General features: G+C 49.4%; 1 protein-coding gene across 2 annotated transcripts in view; it reads left to right on the forward strand.

The window, feature by feature from the left end:
• SGSM1 (small G protein signaling modulator 1) overlaps positions 1-16854 on the forward strand; it is an 80362-nt gene extending 63508 nt beyond the window's left edge. For both annotated transcript variants that reach the window (XM_081285408.1, XM_081285409.1), the window contains 6 exons: positions 3045-3169; positions 4748-4830; positions 7953-8062; positions 10410-10506; positions 12549-12716; positions 14891-16854. In XM_081285408.1, coding sequence (XP_081141534.1) covers positions 3045-3169; positions 4748-4830; positions 7953-8062; positions 10410-10506; positions 12549-12716; positions 14891-14979 — 672 coding nt within the window. In that variant the 3' untranslated portion in view covers positions 14980-16854. The remainder of the gene's footprint in view (positions 1-3044; positions 3170-4747; positions 4831-7952; positions 8063-10409; positions 10507-12548; positions 12717-14890) is intronic.
• Positions 16855-18032: the final 1178 nt, after the last annotated feature.

Below are 18032 nucleotides of genomic sequence, written 5' to 3' on the forward strand. Positions count from 1 at the left end.
TTTGTTTGCTTTCTTTCCTTAGTTTCTTGAATATTGATCACCAATTCACTGCCCCAAGTCCTTGCCGGGTTTCTGGGTCCCTCCAACATTCAGACTTGGCAGGCTTTCTGTGTGATCTGTGTATCTGGAGAGTTCAGCCTGTACTTGAGGCAGGTGTATCCCGACCTTCCTCCCGCCCCCGCTCCAGATCCCTTCCACCTCACTCCAGCCTCTGTCCCCCAGTTTCCCTTCTTCTAACTTGACACCCTTGTTTGGGTGGGGCTCATGCCTCAGTGAGCTCTGTCCCCCATTTGGCTTTTCTTGCCTTCTTATGTGGCGGGCCCCTGGCCTGGGGTCCCCGTCTCCATGTGAAGTGCCTTCCTGAGTAGATGGGCCTCCATTCATCTGGAGTGAGACTCATGTGGCCCTCGGTCTTGAAGATATTTGTACTGAATATGCGACTCCAGTGATTTTTTTCTTAGTACAGATGGTCCTCAGCCCCATCCTAAATCAGGACACCTCTGGGCTTTGAAGACATTGTTGCACTTTCTTCCAGTTGCCTTCACTACTGTTAGCAAGTCAGGGAGCTGTCATCTCTGCAAAGACAATCTCCTTCCTTCTCTAAGATTCTCTTTCAGTGTGTTGTCACTGTGTGCCATTATGTGACTAAGTGTAGCTGTCTTTTTCTATTTCCCAGACAGAGTCTGTGTATGCATCTGTGAATTGATGTCTTTAGTTAGTTCTGGAAAATTCTCCTCTAGTATTCATTCGGCTGTTGCTCCCCGTTTTCTGTCTCGTCTGTAGCCTTTGGACCTCCTCACACTCTCCTCTGTGTCTGTTACTGCTCTTTCATTTGACCCTTCTCTGTCTCTCTGCTGAATACTGGACTTTCTTCAGATCTCTTTTGAATTTACTGATTCTCTTCCAGAGTGTTGGGCTGGGGCTGGGGCTCAGCGGTAGAGCGCTCACCTAGCACATGCGAGGCCCTGGGTCCAATCCTCAGCACTACAAAAAAACTAAATAAATAAAATAAATGTATAAAAAATGATAATAATTTACTACTTATTTAAAAACAAAATAAAAGAGTGTCAGATTTTCGGTTAAAGCTGTAGCTCAGGATTATGTACTCCTACAATCCCAGCGGCTTGCAAGGCTGAGGCAGGAGGATCATGACTTCAAAGCCAGCCTCAGCAACCTAGAAAGGCACAAAGCAACTCAGCAACCCTGTCTCAAAATAAAAAATAAGGTCTATGGATGTGGCTCAGTGGTTAAGGGCCTCTGGGTTCAATCCCTGGTACGAAAAAAAAAATGCAGCTTAGTGGTAGAGCCCTTGCCTAGCATGCACAAGGCCCTGGGTTTGAGCCCCAGGAACGAACACACACACATACACAGACACACACACACACACAGACACACAGTCTAATTTTCTGTTACATGTCTCTAATGAGTGTTTAATGTTTTTTAAAAGTTTCACTTGAATTTTTTCATATATGCTGTGACTGATTATTTTATAGAGTTGCTATTTCTTTGACCTCTTATTTCTGTAAATATATTAAACACTTATTTTTCCTCTGTCCCTGATGCTTCCAGTAACAGAGGCTCTTTTGGTTCTAATTCTGCCATCTTTGTTCATGCCAGCTGTTTTTTGGGGTCCTCTTTCTCTGAGCATCTTGTGGTGTTTGGACATAAGCTTATATTTCATGGAGTGTTATCTGTTGAGGCCTAGGTGAAAGGTTGATTCCTTCCTTTGCCTCATCCCAGTCCCAGAGGCATAACAAATCTGAGATGACTTTATTCTCCAGTCTTTCAGACCACCTAGGCAGTGGGAATTGGGTTAGAAACCTGCATGAGTTATAAACTTGATTTGGGGCTTAATTATCCAGGGAGATAGCTTTTACACTGAATTTGGCATCTGTGTTCAAAGTGCAATCGAGCAGTTACATTCAGGCCCCAGAAGGTGAGCAGGCTATTTCATAGGTTTCCCTTACTGAGGCTCTGGCTCTTTGGGGTGCTGTGTTGCTGCGGAAGATCTTTTACTAGGACTCACCTTGGCAAGGGCTATAGATGGTTGAATCCAAGCTTGATTTCTCTGGTTTGGCAGCTACCCTCAAGGCAAAGCCAGTTTTGGTATTTTCTTGTTTTTCTGGGGTTTTTTTGTTTGTTTGTTTGTTTGTTTTGTTTTGTTTTATATTGTTTTGGGGGATTTTTTGTTTGGTTGGTTTTTTTGTTTGTTTGGTTTGGTTTTTTTTTTTGTTTGTTTGTTTTTTTGGTACCAGGAATTGAACTCAGAGGCACTAGGCCACTGAGCCACATCCCCAGCCCTGTTTTGCATTTTATTTAAAGACAGGGTCTCACTGAGTTGCTTAGGGCCTCACTGTTGCTGAGGCTGGCTTTGAACTCATGATCCTCCTGCCTCAGCCTCCTGAGCTGCTGGGATGACAGGCGTATCCTATTGGGCCCTGCTGTAGTTCGTTTTTGATCCTGAATATTCCTTCCTTTCTTGCTGATTATTGAGCCATTGCATCAGTCTATGACCACAGGATCTGGTCTAATATGGTACCAGACTTGGACCCAGGTTCAGTTCCTTCACCCTTCTGCAGTTTTCTACAGTGGGGGACACTTCCAGCTACAATTATAACTCCAAGTCTTGTTTGTTTTGTCTTGTTTTGGTGGAAATTTTAGTTTAGATGGACACAATACCTTCATTTATTTATTTTTATGTGTTTCTGAGGAACCAACCAGGGCCTCACACCTGATAGGCAAGCGCTCTAGCACTGGGCTACAACCCCAGCCCAAGTCTTGATTTTTTTTTTTTTTTTTTTTTTTTAGTAAAATGGGGATAATGATTTTGTGCATTTCGTGAGATTGTTTTATTTAAAAAGGAACAGAACATACAAACTCAAAGAGGCTTTCCCAGAAAGTGTGCAAATAAATAAACCCCAGCTGGCCCTGCCAGAAGACCTTCTCTTCCCTGTCCACAGGAAAGGGTCAGGAGGAGGAACGGGGTTCTGCCCCCCAGCGGGGAGTTTGGGGATAATCTCTTTTCTTCTCCTGGGCACCCACAGCCGGAGCTGCTGGACCTGTACACCGTGAATCTGCACCGCATCGAGAAGGATGTGCAGAGGTGTGACCGCAACTACTGGTACTTCACACCCGCCAACTTGGAGAAGCTGCGCAACATCATGTGCAGGTGGTGTCCTGGGAGACCTGGGGGAGGGGCGTGGCAGGGGGACCCGGTGGGGCTGTGGTGAGCCCAGGTGGAACTTCGTTCAGCCTCTGAAGCTGGTCTATTTTTAACCCACACTGACAATTAAATAACAACAGTAATGATAAAAGAGAGTGATTATTGAGTGCTTACTGTATACCAGGCACTGTCCCAAGACCCCTACTATCCTCAGCTCATTTATTCCTTCAACAGCTCTATGGAGTAATTATTATGCCCTGTGACAGGATGTGGAAACTCAGAGGGGGCCACCCCGGTGCTCGGTGCCCTCACTGGACCACAACTCAGGGGGACTCACAGCCACATCTCTATCTAAAATCTGTCCTTTTCTTTCTTTCTTTTAAGCCAAGATCTAAGGCTACTTATTTCTGTTCATTAAAAATTATTATTGGCATCTCTTAAGAAGTAAAACTGGCCCAGGCATATTAAAAATCTGCAGCAATTAAGGATGTCAGAAGGTCCTAAAATGCAAAGAGAAACTTTTTCATCTCTGCCTGTCAGTGACACTCCCACAGAAGTAATACCAGCTAGCCACATGGCAAATATCTTCCGTAGCCACATAGATGGTGTTTAATGATCATATAATCTTATGTCGTATTCTGTGCACTGCAATATGAGTGTGTATTACATGATATGATGTATTTTAAAGTTTTCAACTGAATGACAGATGTTATATGTAAATGAGAAAAGTGCTGGGGAGGAGGAAGAATAGACTGACTTTTTCTGGTTATGAGCTTAGGGAGAGGTCATGGGGAGTCTCACAGAGGTGGGGACTCTCCAGAGAGACTTGGAGAAAATTTTTTTGAAATGACTGAAGAAACCACTGACCATGGAGTTTAAGGTCACATACCCTCAAGTGAGGCTTCCTGGGTCCAGAAACTGCCTCCACCCCCCACCATTAGGTCTATGACTCTGGGGAAAGCACTTACCTGTCCATGCCTCAGTCTCTTCATCTGTGAAGAGTGGTAATGATGATATTTATTTTATATGATTATCTTATATGATTATCATAATTTGTATGATTATCTTGAAATACATGATCATATATCTTTTAAGATATATGATTATCTTAAAAGATGCGGTAAATGTGTATCAGGCTAAGTATATAGAAAATACTCAGAAAATACGAGCTGTTATTAATAAGAGGCTGATCAGAGTTTCTGAAAGCGGGACCCCCTAGGGCAAAGGTGCAGGGACGTAACTGTGTGGTTTGTCTGTGGGGAGGGAGACCTCTGCGTGGCTGGGGAGGAAGAGGCACTGGAGGTGCTGCATGGGGCTCTGAGATGAATTGGGAGGCGCTGAGTCCTGTACCCCAGTAAAGGAGTCTGGATGTCACCCCACCCAACAGCACCCTTGTGAAGGCTTCTGAGCATGCAGTGGCCCCCTTGAGCAGGACATTGGGAGGGCCATCCAGGTGGCTGTGCCCAGGTGTCTGGGGAGTGTGAGACAGGATGGGCATGCAGGTGTCGGGCTGAGGGCGCCATCTAGAGGAGGGGTAATAGGAGGTGGCTGGTGGCGGTATCACTGGCCCCTGTTCTCTCATAGCTACATCTGGCAGCACATTGAGATCGGCTATGTCCAGGGCATGTGTGACCTTCTGGCTCCGCTGCTGGTCATCCTGGATGATGGTAAGTGGGTCCCCTCTGCTGTAGACTCGGGGGTCAGATCCTTCCCACTGCAGGGAAGGGAGTGACCCTCACTCAGTGGGTCCATGGAATGAGCAGGGCAGGGGCTCAGGAGACCTGTCTGGGCACCACATCAGGGTCCCAGTGAACAGAGTCCTCCTGCACCAGGTGTCCAACACCGAAACCCAGCCAGGCCTTTGCTAGCTACCGACTGTACAGACGTGAGTGACGGCAGAGAAGAACCAGGCCCAGGTGGCTTAACTGTGAGCGCTACCAGCGCTACCAGATATTCAGGGAAGATTTAACACAACTTCTTCACAGACTCTTCCAGAAAAAAAAAGGAAAGGAAATGAGCCAGGCCCAAGTTCAATGCCTAGTATCAGGAAGGGAGGAAGGAAGGAAGGCATCCCAACTCATCTGGGAGGCAGCCCTCGGATAAGTGCTGAGCTCCTTATCACCACCCTGTCACCCACACCAGACACAGCCATCACAGGAAGGCTGCACCCCAATATCTTTCATGGATATGAATGCAGAAATACTCCACAGAATACCAACAGGCTAATTCCAACAAGATATAATAAGTGGGGTGTTTCATTTTGTTTTGTTTTTATGATGCTGGGGTTTTGAGTCCAGGGCCTCACATACGCTGGGAAAGTGCTCTAACACTAAACTACACCCCCAACCAGAAATAAAAAGGATTACAGTCCATGACCAAGTGGGATTTACCCCAGGGATGCCAAGGGGTTCAACATACAAAATAATAAGTACTATTCACTGCATCAATAAAAGTTCATCTTAATGGACACAGAAAAACATGATAAAACCAACACCTTTCATGATAAAAACACTCAATGAACTAGGAACAGAAGGGGACCTTGACATGACAAGCAATATCTATGGAAAACCCACCATCAACATCAAACTCAGTGGGAAAGACCGAGCACATTCCCTTGGATCTGGAACAAGATAAAGATGTCTGTTTTCTCCACTGTGGGTCCAGCACGGGCAGGTCAGGAAGGAAGAGAAACCACTGGAGAGGAAGCAGAACTGTGTTCCCAGTTGGCATGACTTTGCTGTAGAAAATCCTACATAATAAAAAAAATATATTAGAACTAATAAATACATCGATTTTGCAGGATATGAGATCAATAAACCAAAGTCTATTGTGTTTCCATTCAGCCTCCAGAGCTGGTCTTATTTTAACTGATGATTAAATCACAACAACAGGGATGATAACAGAGTAGAATTGGAACAAGCAATTCCAAAATGAAATGAGGAAAACAGTCCCATTTGCAATAGCATCTATGACACAGGACACTTAGGAGCACATATAACAGAAGGGCAAGGAGGGTGCCCTGAAAACTAGAAAACATTCTTGGAAGAAATGGAAGAAAACCTAAACTATAAAAAGACATCCATGTTCATGGGCTTGAAGACAGAACTGCTGAGGTGGCATTGGCTGCAACATCCCAGCACCACGGAAGAAAGGGAGGGAGGGAGGGAGTCCCCACTCTTAGGCACAGACCTCACTCCCTCCCAAAGATCCAGGTTGAGAGGAGGTGGGGCTGGAAATGAGAGGAACATCACAGTGGTGCAACACAGGGACAGACATTCCCTGTGCAGAGTGACTAAGACCCACGTCATGTGTCATAGGTCGTGTTCACAGTGTATATCCTGGACATGATTCAATTAAAATGCCCTTTATCTTTGGGATCTTCCTCCCAAAACCCATAATCATCTCATTGTGAGAAGAACATCAAATTCTGCTCGTAATGGAGCATCCTATAAAAATAATACCCTACCAGGACTCTTCAGGACTGTCGAGGACATTAAAAACAAGAAAGCCTGAGAAACGCGGGAGCCCAGAGGAACCTAAGGAGCCAGGACAGCATGAAGTCCTTCCACAGAGAAAGCACAATAGGTGACTGCTGAGGAAACCAGAATACGGACAGAATTCAGTTAATGATGTATCAGTATTAGTTCATTAGCTATAACAAATGAGCCATGCTCCCGTAAAGATATTAATAACAGAGGAAACTGGGTGTGGACCATGTGAGAAAACTTTGCTGTCTTCTCAGTTTTTCTATAAATCTAAACTGTTGCAAAAATAAAGTCTTAAGCAGGGTGTAGGGGTGCATGCCTATAATCCCAGTGGCTCAGGAGTCTGAGGCAGGTTTGAGGCCAGTCTCAGCAACTTAGTGAGACCCTAAGCAACTTATCCAGAATCGTCTCAAAATAAAAAATAAAAATGGGCTGGGGATGTGGCACAGTGTTAAGCACTCCTGTGTTGAATCCTTGGTTCCAATACATAAATAAATCAGAGTGTTTAAACAATGAATGAAATCCCACTGTCCTTGGGAAATTTTCCAGTCTAGCATAGCTCTCCTCAAAGTTATCAATTATTTAGCAAGGGAAAATAAAATCTACCATTTTTCAAATAAGTTTGTGACTTACTGGATGGTATGAATCTTTGCTACAAGACTTCTCAGAGCCTTTACTTTTTAAATATGTGTATGCATGGGTGTTCTAAGCAGCAGATAATCTGAGCAGCATTTTCCAAAGTAATTTAAAACTTTGCATGTTGTCTATAAAAGCCCTTCCGATACTCAGAGACGCTGCTTGAGGATAGTGGTTCTCAGACTTGGAATTGCCAGTGGAATTTCTTTTTTTTTTTTTTTAATTGTATTTGGACACAATACTTTTATTTTAGTGTGGTGCTGAGGATTGAACCCAGGGCCTCGCACATGCTAGGCGAGAGCTCTACCGCTGAGCCACAACCACAGCCCCTCAGTAGAATTTCAAAAAAGAAAAAAAAAAAGGTACCAACAAAACACTGTCAACTTTTTACTGGAGCAAACAGAGGCCTTTTCAAAAGAGCCTCGGCCACACCATCATTTCCTAAACGAGGGTGCCAAGAGCTCCCGGGTGAGAAGCACACGATCCCCCTCAGGTTGGAGAGCTTCCCTTGGAACCCAATCCAGTGGGCCCTCCGCGGTCCCATGTTCCCCCCCCTCCCCGGCTGTGGACACTCTGACCCAGCCCTGGGCTTAGCACTTCCCCCGGGGAGCTGGGGGCCTCGGGCAGTGGTACCACTAACATTTGTCCCTCACTCACTGCCGCCCCAGAGGCCCTGGCCTTCAGCTGCTTCACAGAGCTCATGAAGAGGATGAACCAGAACTTTCCCCACGGAGGCGCCATGGACACGCACTTTGCCAACATGAGGTCGCTGATCCAGGTATGACCGGCATCTAGTCAGCTCTTTTGGGGACCAGTAGGTATCACTCTGTGACTTAGGATTGAGCAACTTGGGGTCAAGGTGCATTTGAACCCTATTTCTGCTTCTCACTGGATAGAAAATCTAGGCTTTCTGGGCCTCAGTTTCCTCATCTGGAAAATAGGTAATTTTCCCATTTATATGATTCCCAATGAATTGTTACAGTTATGGAAATGAAATAAAATAATGCATTTATAGTACTGAGCACAGGGCCTGCAGGGTCCCTGACCAGCGGCAGCAGTGTCACCTAGTAACTTGTTAGAAATACAGGTCAGTCTTACCTCCCTCTGCCCCCCTGACTCAGAGACACAGAGCTGAGCCTGACAATCTGTGTCATATGAACCCCTCAGTGACTCCGTGCAAGCTGAAGTATGCAGGTGCTATGAAAAATGCCAGCCCTTCAGCACCCACCATCCGTTCCCAGAAGAATTGAGATATTCGCCCCTTTGAGTGGAAGGAATGGAAATGTATCAGCCTTAGTAAATGACAGGGAAATGTCACTACCTGGGCACCTGCAATGACATTGCAGCAGTGATCAAGTTAATCCTGAGTACTTTTTTGGTCAAGCTAAAAAATGTCACCAAATATTTTAGGCATAAGAGAAATGATGATACGATGAGTGTCCAAAGCATTAACCTTAGATTTCCAGCCCTCATGTGTCCCTGTGGATGGCGTGTCCTCATTCCTGTCCTCCTAGTGGAGTCCCCTTTCTAGGATGTGAAGCTTGTCATTAAAAGACATTCACAAAAATCCTCCTACCACGTATGCACTGCCGTGGGGCTGCGCAGCCCACAGCCTAGTCTCAAGCTTCCCCGGGGCTCATGTAAGACGCAGGAATAGTCTTAACTGGCGTCGGTCTGGCAGTGTGTCTGTGCCGGCGTGGGGGGGGGGGGGGCAGGTCTGCGGCACTCCTCAAGGGTGCAGCTCACTGCTTCTTCCCTGAAGCTCAGCTTCCACTCTAGGAGTCACTCAGGCCCACGTCATTCGTAGCCCTTTTCCTGTAGGTGGACATAGTTTATTTCCATGTTGGTTTGTTTTGCTTTTGATTTGGGGAATTGGTGAGTTTGCTTTTGGCCTTTACAAATGGTGCTGTTAAGAAATTCTGTGCACATCTCCTCCTGCATGCACGAGCTGTGCTGGGGCTTCATTGGACACGGCTAGATCATTCTCCAAAGCCAAGAAGGTCTTTTTTTCTTTCTTTCTTTCTTTTTTTTTTTTTTTTTTTTTTGTGTGTGTGTGTGTGTGTGTTTTGTTTGGTAAACCCAAGACCTTGCTCTTGCTAGACAAGTGCTCTTAGCATGAGCTACACTCCCAGGCTTTTTTTGTTTTTTAAATATTGAGACAGGGTCTCACTAAGTTGCTGAGGCTGACCTTGAACTTGCCCTAGATCCTGCTACCTCCCTGGATCCTGAGCCTCCTGCCTCGTGCACTGCCCCACCCAATAGTGAGATTCCTTGACCCACTTTACCCTTATCTGACCCGTCACACTTCTTCCTTTTCCCCAGTCTCCTGGGTGCACTTGCAGCAGTGTGTGGTGATGTCATCTGCGTTTTCTGAACAGTGCCATGGAAGATCCGTCCTTCTCCCCTTGGAGTCATTTGGGTCGCTCTCTGTGGATTCCCTGTCCTAGTGCTGCTCGCTTTATTTGGGTGCCTCCTGCTGTGCGTGCTGCCCTTCTCTTCCCGCAGACTCTTTCAGAGCTGCTGTTCCTCTGAGCACAGTGTCTGATGGCCGCAGGTCTCTGCCCTCTGTTTTCTAACAGCCATGGTTTGTTGGTCCATTCATCTTTTGGTGGACGCCAGACTGGTTTCCGTTGGCCGTTTTGAACAGTGCTGCTGTGCGGTCCATGGTCAGATTATTCCACGGATTGTTGAGGAGTCTCGTGGGACGGTGCCTAGGGAGGACCTGCTGGATCGCGCGGCAGCTCTGTGTTTAACTTTTTGAGAAGCTGCCAAAATGTTCTCCGCAGCAGCTGCCCCACTTCCCAGAGCAGTGGAGGGGGCTCCAGCTTCTCCTGATCCTCGCCAGCACTTGTTATTATCTGTCACTGAGCCGTCCCAGGGGTGTGAGGTGGCGTCTCCTGCAGTTTTCATTTGGCTAAAGATGCCAAGCGTGCTGTGCGTGCTCATGGCCACTTGGAAGTCTCTGGAGAAACGTCTACTCACAGTCTTTGTCCACTTAAACCCCACCTGGTTGCTGAGGGCTGTCTGGTGTGTGGTGTGGGCTTGTGCCGTCCTTGACCCAGTGGTCCCCTCTTGTTCCAACCTTTCTCCGGAGCTGATACCACCGCTTTTTCTTCCTCTAACAGATCCTGGACTCGGAGCTCTTTGAGCTGATGCATCAGAACGGGGACTACACCCACTTCTACTTCTGTTACCGCTGGTTCCTGCTGGACTTCAAACGAGGTACCCCCTTCAAACCAGGGCCTTGTCCCAGGCTCTCTGAGCAGGACCTCGGAGGAGGCGCTAGGGCAGAGGCGAGGCTGAGTGGGTGCTGGGCCAAGGCAGCAGAGGGATCAGCATGTTGGTCACTTGCACTAACAGCTTCTGCCACTTCTTTTTGCCTGACCTTGCAAACACACTGCATGGGGACTGTGACAGTCCCACTTCACAGATGGGAAAACTGAGGCTGAGGAAGATTTAATCCAGAACAAGGAAGAGCAGAGCCAGCCATCTGTGCCCACTCTCTCTACCCCCAGGGCCACCTCCTCTTCCACTCAGTGCTGCTTAGCAAAGACTCTAAACCCACGGAATGGAGGGTGCTTTGTGCATGTGTCATACATGACTTAGAAGTGACGTCACTTCTAGATGCAGGGCTGTTATGTACATTGGGGTGATATGATAATAAGAATGACTCACATTTGGAGGGGTTTACTAAGTGCCACCCACTTGGGTGTCTTATCTCTGTCTTTTACTCTCATGAGTATCAGCCCCCCTACAGACGGGGCAAGAGGCAGGGAGAGAAGTAGCCACCCTGAGGCCCCAGAGCTGGACTGACAGCCAGTTAATGGGAAGCCTTGCTCCTTTTGGTCCCCAGACCATTAATAAGTAGAACTTATCTCAGAAATGCAGATTATTTACATATGAAAAGCACTCAGTGTAACACATGGTATCCATAGAGTAAGGGGAAAAAAGAACATGATCACTCAATACATGACATAGAAAAAGCATTTGGCAGTGAAACAAAAAAGCTTTTGACAAAATCTAATCCTTCAGGACAAACCAACCAACCAGGAGTAGAGGGGCTTCCACCAGAAAAATGGGAAGCCACAGTGACCCAGCTGCCATCATGTGATGGTGAAGGCCACATCCCCCTGCAATGAGGAGCAGGACGTGGGTGTCCGCTCTGGTCTTGTCCACCCTGCACTCCCGGAACTGCTGGCCACAGCAGCTAGGCAAGCTGGGGCCGGGCTGCAGCTCTGTGGTAGGGCGCTTGCCTTGCATGAGCAGGACCCTGGGTTCGATCCCCAGCACCACCTAAAAAATAAAATAACAGTGTTGTGTCCTACAACTAAAAAAAAAGAAATTTTAAAGAGCAGTTAGACAAGAGGAAGAAAGAGCCTCCACACTGGAAAGGAAGAAGTAAAAAATCTTCTGTTTGCAGAAAACACAATTGTGTACAAAAAAAAGGATTCAGAAAATCCCAAGGAATCCACCCACATAGCTATTGGAATTATAGACAAGCTCAGCAAGGTGGCAGGATACACATCAACATGCAAAAATCAGTGGTATTTTTATACACTAGCAACAAAAAAATTTAAACTCAGAACAGACACATTAATAAAGCATCAGAAAGAATAAAATACTTAGGAATAAAATTTTATGGATTTTTTTTGTTTGTTTTGTTTATTTTTTGTTGTTTTGGTTTGTTTTGTTTTTTGCTACTGTGGATTGAACCCAGGGTCTTAGCCACTGAGCCACATACCCAGCCCTTTTTAATTTTGAGACAAGGTCTCGGTAAGTGGCTTAGGGCCTCCATTAAGTTGCTGAGGCTGGCCTCAAACTTGCCGTCCTCCTGCCTCAGCCTCCCGAGCCACTGGGATTATGACGTGCATCTACACATGCAGTTTAAAGGAAGCCTTGCTCTTACCTACCCCTATCTTCCACCTCTTCACTAACCTCAGGCAACAGCCAGCCCTGCCCTGTGCAGGCTGATGGGTAGCAGAGGGTGGGCCCTGGCAGGAGTCAGGGAGGGCACAGGTCCATGCCAATCAAACCTGCACGTGCTCGGTTCCTCCACTTGAGCTGGAAGAAACGCAGGAAGCTGTTCTACTGATGGGGGAAACTGAGGCTTCCCAGGGTCAAATGACAGGGTTCCGGGCTCCACGTCCTGCCTCACAGCCAGGACACAGGCCCAAGCCCGGCTGGCCCCGGATCCTCGGCAGGGAGGGCAGCCCTGTGAGCGCGTGGCTGACCTGCCATGCGCATGCGTGTTGGTGTCCCTGCAGAACTCGTCTACGATGACGTCTTCGCGGTCTGGGAGACCATCTGGGCAGCCAAGCACGTCTCGTCCGCCCACTACGTCCTCTTCATCGCGCTGGCTCTGGTGGAAGTCTACCGTGACATCATCCTGGAGAACAACATGGACTTCACAGACATCATCAAGTTCTTCAATGGTACCCTGTGGCGGGGTCACGTCGGGGGTGGTGTCATCCAGAGGGAGGGGCCGAGGGAGTTGTGCACACTTTTACAGGCGATGTCCCAAAGGATGAGTTGACATCTTGTAATGCTGAGGTCGTATTTTTCTCAAGGACCTGGCAGAGGTTCCTGAGTGTTGAAATCAGGCTCAAGGGTAAAGCCTGGCTCTGCCAGTGACCAGCTGTACCCTGGGCGAGGCCCTTCCCCCTGTCTAAACATCCACTGCCTCATCTGTGAAATGGGGGGCTGCCATGTACAGGAAAAGAGGAACAAGGGGGCAGCTGGTTGGCATGAACCAGATACAGCCTTTGAAACCAGACAGGTGCAGGGATCTGATTCCAGCTCTGCCCCTTGGGAGCTGTGTGACCTTGTCCAAGTGACTTCACGTCTCTGGGCCTCAGATTCTTCAGGGATAAAATGATGCTAACATCTCCTCTGACACAGGGAGACCTGGAGGATTAAAGGAGACGATGGATTAGTCTCATCACATGGTCCCTGGACCATGGAGGGGCCTGAAAAATGAAGCCATTGCTACTGTTATCACCATGTGAAAATGAAAAACTAGAGGCTGAGAATGTAGTTCAGTGACAGCTTAGCATGCATGAGGACCTGAGAGTTCAAGGGAAGGAAGGGAGGGAGGCAGGAAGGGAGGAAGGAAGGAAGGAAGGAGCAGCTCCAGCTACGACTCCACCCCCTCTTAAACTAAGGGGGAAAAATAACCACCTATGATCTCACCTTGGAAACCTAATTAGGGTTTTTTTTTAATGTAAACTTTTAATTTTGGAATAATTTTGGATTTTATTCATTCATTTGGCATTTAGAACTCTTTCAGATTCACAAACATGTTGCAGAGAAAGTATGTAGAGTTGGTGATAGGTTTTGCCCAGTTTTGCCTGATTCTGATCCATCTGTCAAGACCGAGAACTTCATATTGCTTACACCGCTGCAGACTTCCTCGGGTCTCATCTGGCTTGTCCCTACTGTGCTCCTTCCCAATAGGAACCACAGTGTATTCATGTTGTTACTAGTTCCATCTCGTTTTTCTATTAACAGTTCAAAAAGCTCTCACGTATAACCCTTTGTTACCACCACAGAGTACACCCCAGTGACTATCCTCTAACTTACTGGACCATTCCTTGTTCTTGGGTGTCTTATTTTCTATTTGAAGATGTGATAGAGAAAGAAAAGCAATTCGTATCTTGGTGTCGAGGCTCCCAGGCCCCTCGGCTCAGGGCCACCCAGGGTCTCTGCCCAGCATCTCCATGACATTGTCATCACAGCATCTCAGGCCAAAAGTTCCATTTAGTAAGCAGCTTGGGCTAAGTCACTTAATGAGTTTCCATGTCCTAATAACACAGTAGCCATTGCGGGGGGTGGGGGTGGGGATGCATGTAAATTGAAAGAAAAATCTTTTCTATTTCATTCTTAAGTAAGTCAGTTCCAGGGCTGTGTGCACCTGTTGGACCCACCGTGGCCTCACCAGCCTCCATTCCAGCTACGACTCCACCCCCTTATTTCCCGTTCCTCACACAGTACTTGCTTTGTATCACAGCAGCTGCTAACAACCCCACAAGTGGACGGGCGATGTGGTGCTCAGTGGACCACAGTGTGTCTGGGGCTGACTATCCCACAGTGCAGTTCACTGTGCAGTCCCGGGGTACCTCGGCCCCCAGTTTGGGAACTGCAGTCTTAGTGCTTTTCTCTTTGCCCCGTAAATGGTTCCTCCATGGCAAATGTCCAGTCTGTTTAGAGGTTTGAAGATCTGACCACCATGCCCCCTTCTTCCCTCTGTCCTTCCGTCCTTCCGTCCCTCTGTCCCTGCATCCCTCCCTCCATTGCTTCCTTCATCTCCATGTCATCCAAAGCACCAATCTCGTGCCCATCAGTGCTCTTTTCTTGAAGGTTCCCCGTCGTCTCTCTGTAGGACCGGGGTGGACAGACGAACACTTTTCCCAGCACAGGCTGTGGACCAACACTGCCTCATTTTGTCTCCATGGCAACCTGGAGCGATGGCCCTGTGACCTCCCCAGATGAGGGAACTGAGGCAGGCGGTGCAGGCCCTGCCCAGGGTCTCTGCCCACAGGGTCTGTGTGACAGGGCTGTCCCTGAGGGGGCAGGAAGCAGCTCCTGAGCACGCCTTCTGCTCTTTCAGAAATGGCCGAGCGACACAACACCCGGCAGGTGCTGCAGCTGGCCCGGGACCTCGTGTACAAGGTGCAGACCCTGATTGAGAACAAGTAGGGGGGCGCCGCCCGCACCCGTCTCCCGCCCTCCTTTCCTCCCGCGAGCCCGGCCTGGGCGCCCGCTCTGGAGTCTGCTCATGAACGTGGCTCCTGTGCCTAGAGAAAGGGCCCTGCTTTGGCCGTGGGCAGGTGGGTCCAGGTCAGTCCAGCCTTACGTTTTCCTGTTTGACCAAAGATTGACCAAGCCTGAGGCCTCCGACGCGGGTCTGGCTGCAGATGGACGGAGGAGGCCTCTTCCCTCTGCCCTGTCTGTCCCCCAACCCTTCCTCATCTGTCCAGAAGAGGCCTGGAGAGGTCTCTGGGGCTCCCACTGTGCCCTCAAAGCGGCCTTTGGAGACATCCAAGAACATGCTGGAAGGCTGGTCTACGGGGGCCCCTCCCGCAGCGCTGTCTTGGAGGTCCGCGGGTTCCTGGTGGCAGGCTGCCCCACACATCTAGGATGCTGAGCGGCCTCCTCGGCTTCCACCCAGATGCCAGGAGCTCTGTCCCCACCTCATGCCTGTTGTGATAATCCCAAATGTCCAGAACATCCCTGGATGTCCCCTGCAGGGCAGAATTGTCCCCATTTGAGATGTCTCCGCTGCCTCCCTGTTTTGCCAAGCCATCCTCTGTCCTGAGGCCTCCCTCAAGAAAAAGGGCGCACGGCGTCCTTCCCAGGCTCCCCTGGACTCTGGGGCTGCTCTGCTGCATTAGCTTGTTTTCCCTCCTCGACGTGACGCCAGGAGACACTTCTTTTCTTCTTTTCAAGAAAAGCATCTTCCTGCAAGTAGCTGGAGTCTGAGGACTTCTGTGGGCGCCAGGTCCAGGCTCTGCAGGGCCCTGTGCACCTCAAGGCCGGGCGGGGTCCCCTCCCAGTGCCTCTTCCTGGGGGAGACCTCACTGGGCCTGGTGCGCAGAGGCCTGCAGGGAGAGCCTCGTTCAGGGGGCCGACCTTTCCCTAAGCACTTTGTTCACTCAGGACAAAGGAGGGAAATGAGACGGGATTGGCCAGGGCAGAGCTGGCTTCTGTTGTCCTTGGGGAGCACCTGCTGATGAGCAGGGCCATGGCTGGGTCCAGGAAGAGTACCCTGTGCACCTGCCCATCAGGGGCACAGTCTACAGACGACGAGCTTCAGCACCTGCCCCTGCCCTCGGGCAGAGCACCCGGCCAGCTCTCCCATCAAAGAACAGACCTGGACAGGCCAGAGAGCAGGAGGCTGGGCGGAAGCTCCTCCCGCTAGACCTGCTGCCTCTGGGGTCACCAAGGGCCAGCTGCAGCTTGGGATGGGAGGAAGTGGGGAAGCAGATTTAAGATCTGAGAGGCTGCAACCAGGCGGGGAGAGTCTCTCCTGCCTCCCTTCCTCCAGCTGCATCTGTCCTCCGCCTTCCCCAGAGGGGACAGGGTGGACAGAGGCCTGGCTGCTGCCTGAGGAGAGTCCCATGGGAGTCACCTTTGCCCCACCCTGCTCCTGCTCTGCCCCACCGTAACAGGAAGGGGAGGGGACATACTGGTCCCCATCTTCCCAAGACAGAGGGGCCTGTGGGACAGAAGTTCTCTAGGGGGATGGTACTGAGCACAGCCCAGGCCCCGGGCCTCCCGAGTCCTATTTATTTTTTTATCAGAAAGTCTCAAAGTACAGCACAAGATCTCTCCTCTGCCTCCCCTGTGGCGTGCCGAGTGTCTGTGGTTGTGGTTTGGAGTGACTTTATATTTACACAGTTTACCTGCTCTCATTCAGACTTCGTTGGCTGTGTGTGTCTGTGTCTATGTGTCCTGGAGCTGACCGTGAGAGACCCTGTCTGCGAGCTGCCCTCTTCTCCTTTCCCCAGTGTTGGCCACATATCTTGTAAATGTTTACTGAAGAATTGTGTCTATATGTGGAGAGAAAATATATATGAGCAGAGAAACATAAGTCTGTATTATGTTTTCTTTTGTTTGGAGAACTTTTTTTTTAATCCCATGGTTTCCATACTGTGCCCTTGCACCCTGCACACATGGGGAGCTGCTAGGTTTTCTCTGGAAAGGTTGATTCAGGTGAAGCACTTCTCGCCTTGTGTATCAGCTAGCAGTCCCCCCAGCAGTGCTGTGTAACAATACCTGAAACGTGGTGGTTCCGGGTAGCCTTTTATGTAGCTCTGGGTCTGTGGGTCCAGCCAGGGAGGCCTTCTGATCTTGGCTGGACTTCTTCATGTGTCTGTGGTCAGCTGATGGCCAGAGAATCAAACACTGCTGACAGTTGGCTGGCTGGTGGCTCGGGCAGGGGGAGCTGAGCCACACATCCTCCTCTAGCAGGGCAGCTAGGCTCTTCCGCAGGCCCTGATGGCAGGTTCCCAGAGGGCAAGCGGAAGGCCACCCCTGAGCTTCGCTGGCACAAAGTCATTTGTGCCACATTCTGGGCAGAGTTCAGATGCGAAGGTGGGGACGCAGACTCGGCTGCTCATGGGCGGCTTTGAAAAGCGACATTGGAAAGGAGCGTGGGCACTGGCAGGGACATGCCGTCAGCTCTCAGGGGGCCACTTCTGCATATTCAGCCAACCTCGGACAGGAAGTTAAACATTGGCAAAAGGAAACCCAACCCTGGTCTGCTCTGAGCACGTCAGGACCTTCCCGGTCCCCATTCCCTGAGCAGCCCGACACAGTACTGGTTCCCACAGCGTGAGGAGGGCGTACCCTGTGTTGTAAACCCAGTCTCAGGACTTAGGTGACATGTACTGTCACACGCACAGCTACCTGCCCATGCTGCCCACTTTACATGGAGACTTGAGCAGCCTGGGATTTGGGTGCCCACAAGGTCCTGGAATCAGTCGCCCATGGGTACCGAGGCCCACATGGGTGAGCCATTAGACACAGGCCCTGTCCCCAAGTCACCACCTTGGTGTCCCCGCTGCTGAGTGGTTCCTCACCCACCTCCAATGACCCCACAGACCCTGACCCTGCCTTTCCCGGCATCCCTGATGCCCTCTCCTTGCAGCTGCCCTGCAGGCCCTGGTCTCAGGCAGTGGGCTCCTAGTGTGTCTCCATCACCACGGGCCTCGAAACCTGGGCTTGATGTCACTTGCAGAAACAAAGCC

Source organism: Spermophilus citellus, assembly GCF_964194105.1.
Source record: "Spermophilus citellus genome assembly, chromosome: 3".
Taxonomy (NCBI): Eukaryota; Metazoa; Chordata; class Mammalia; order Rodentia; family Sciuridae; genus Spermophilus; species Spermophilus citellus.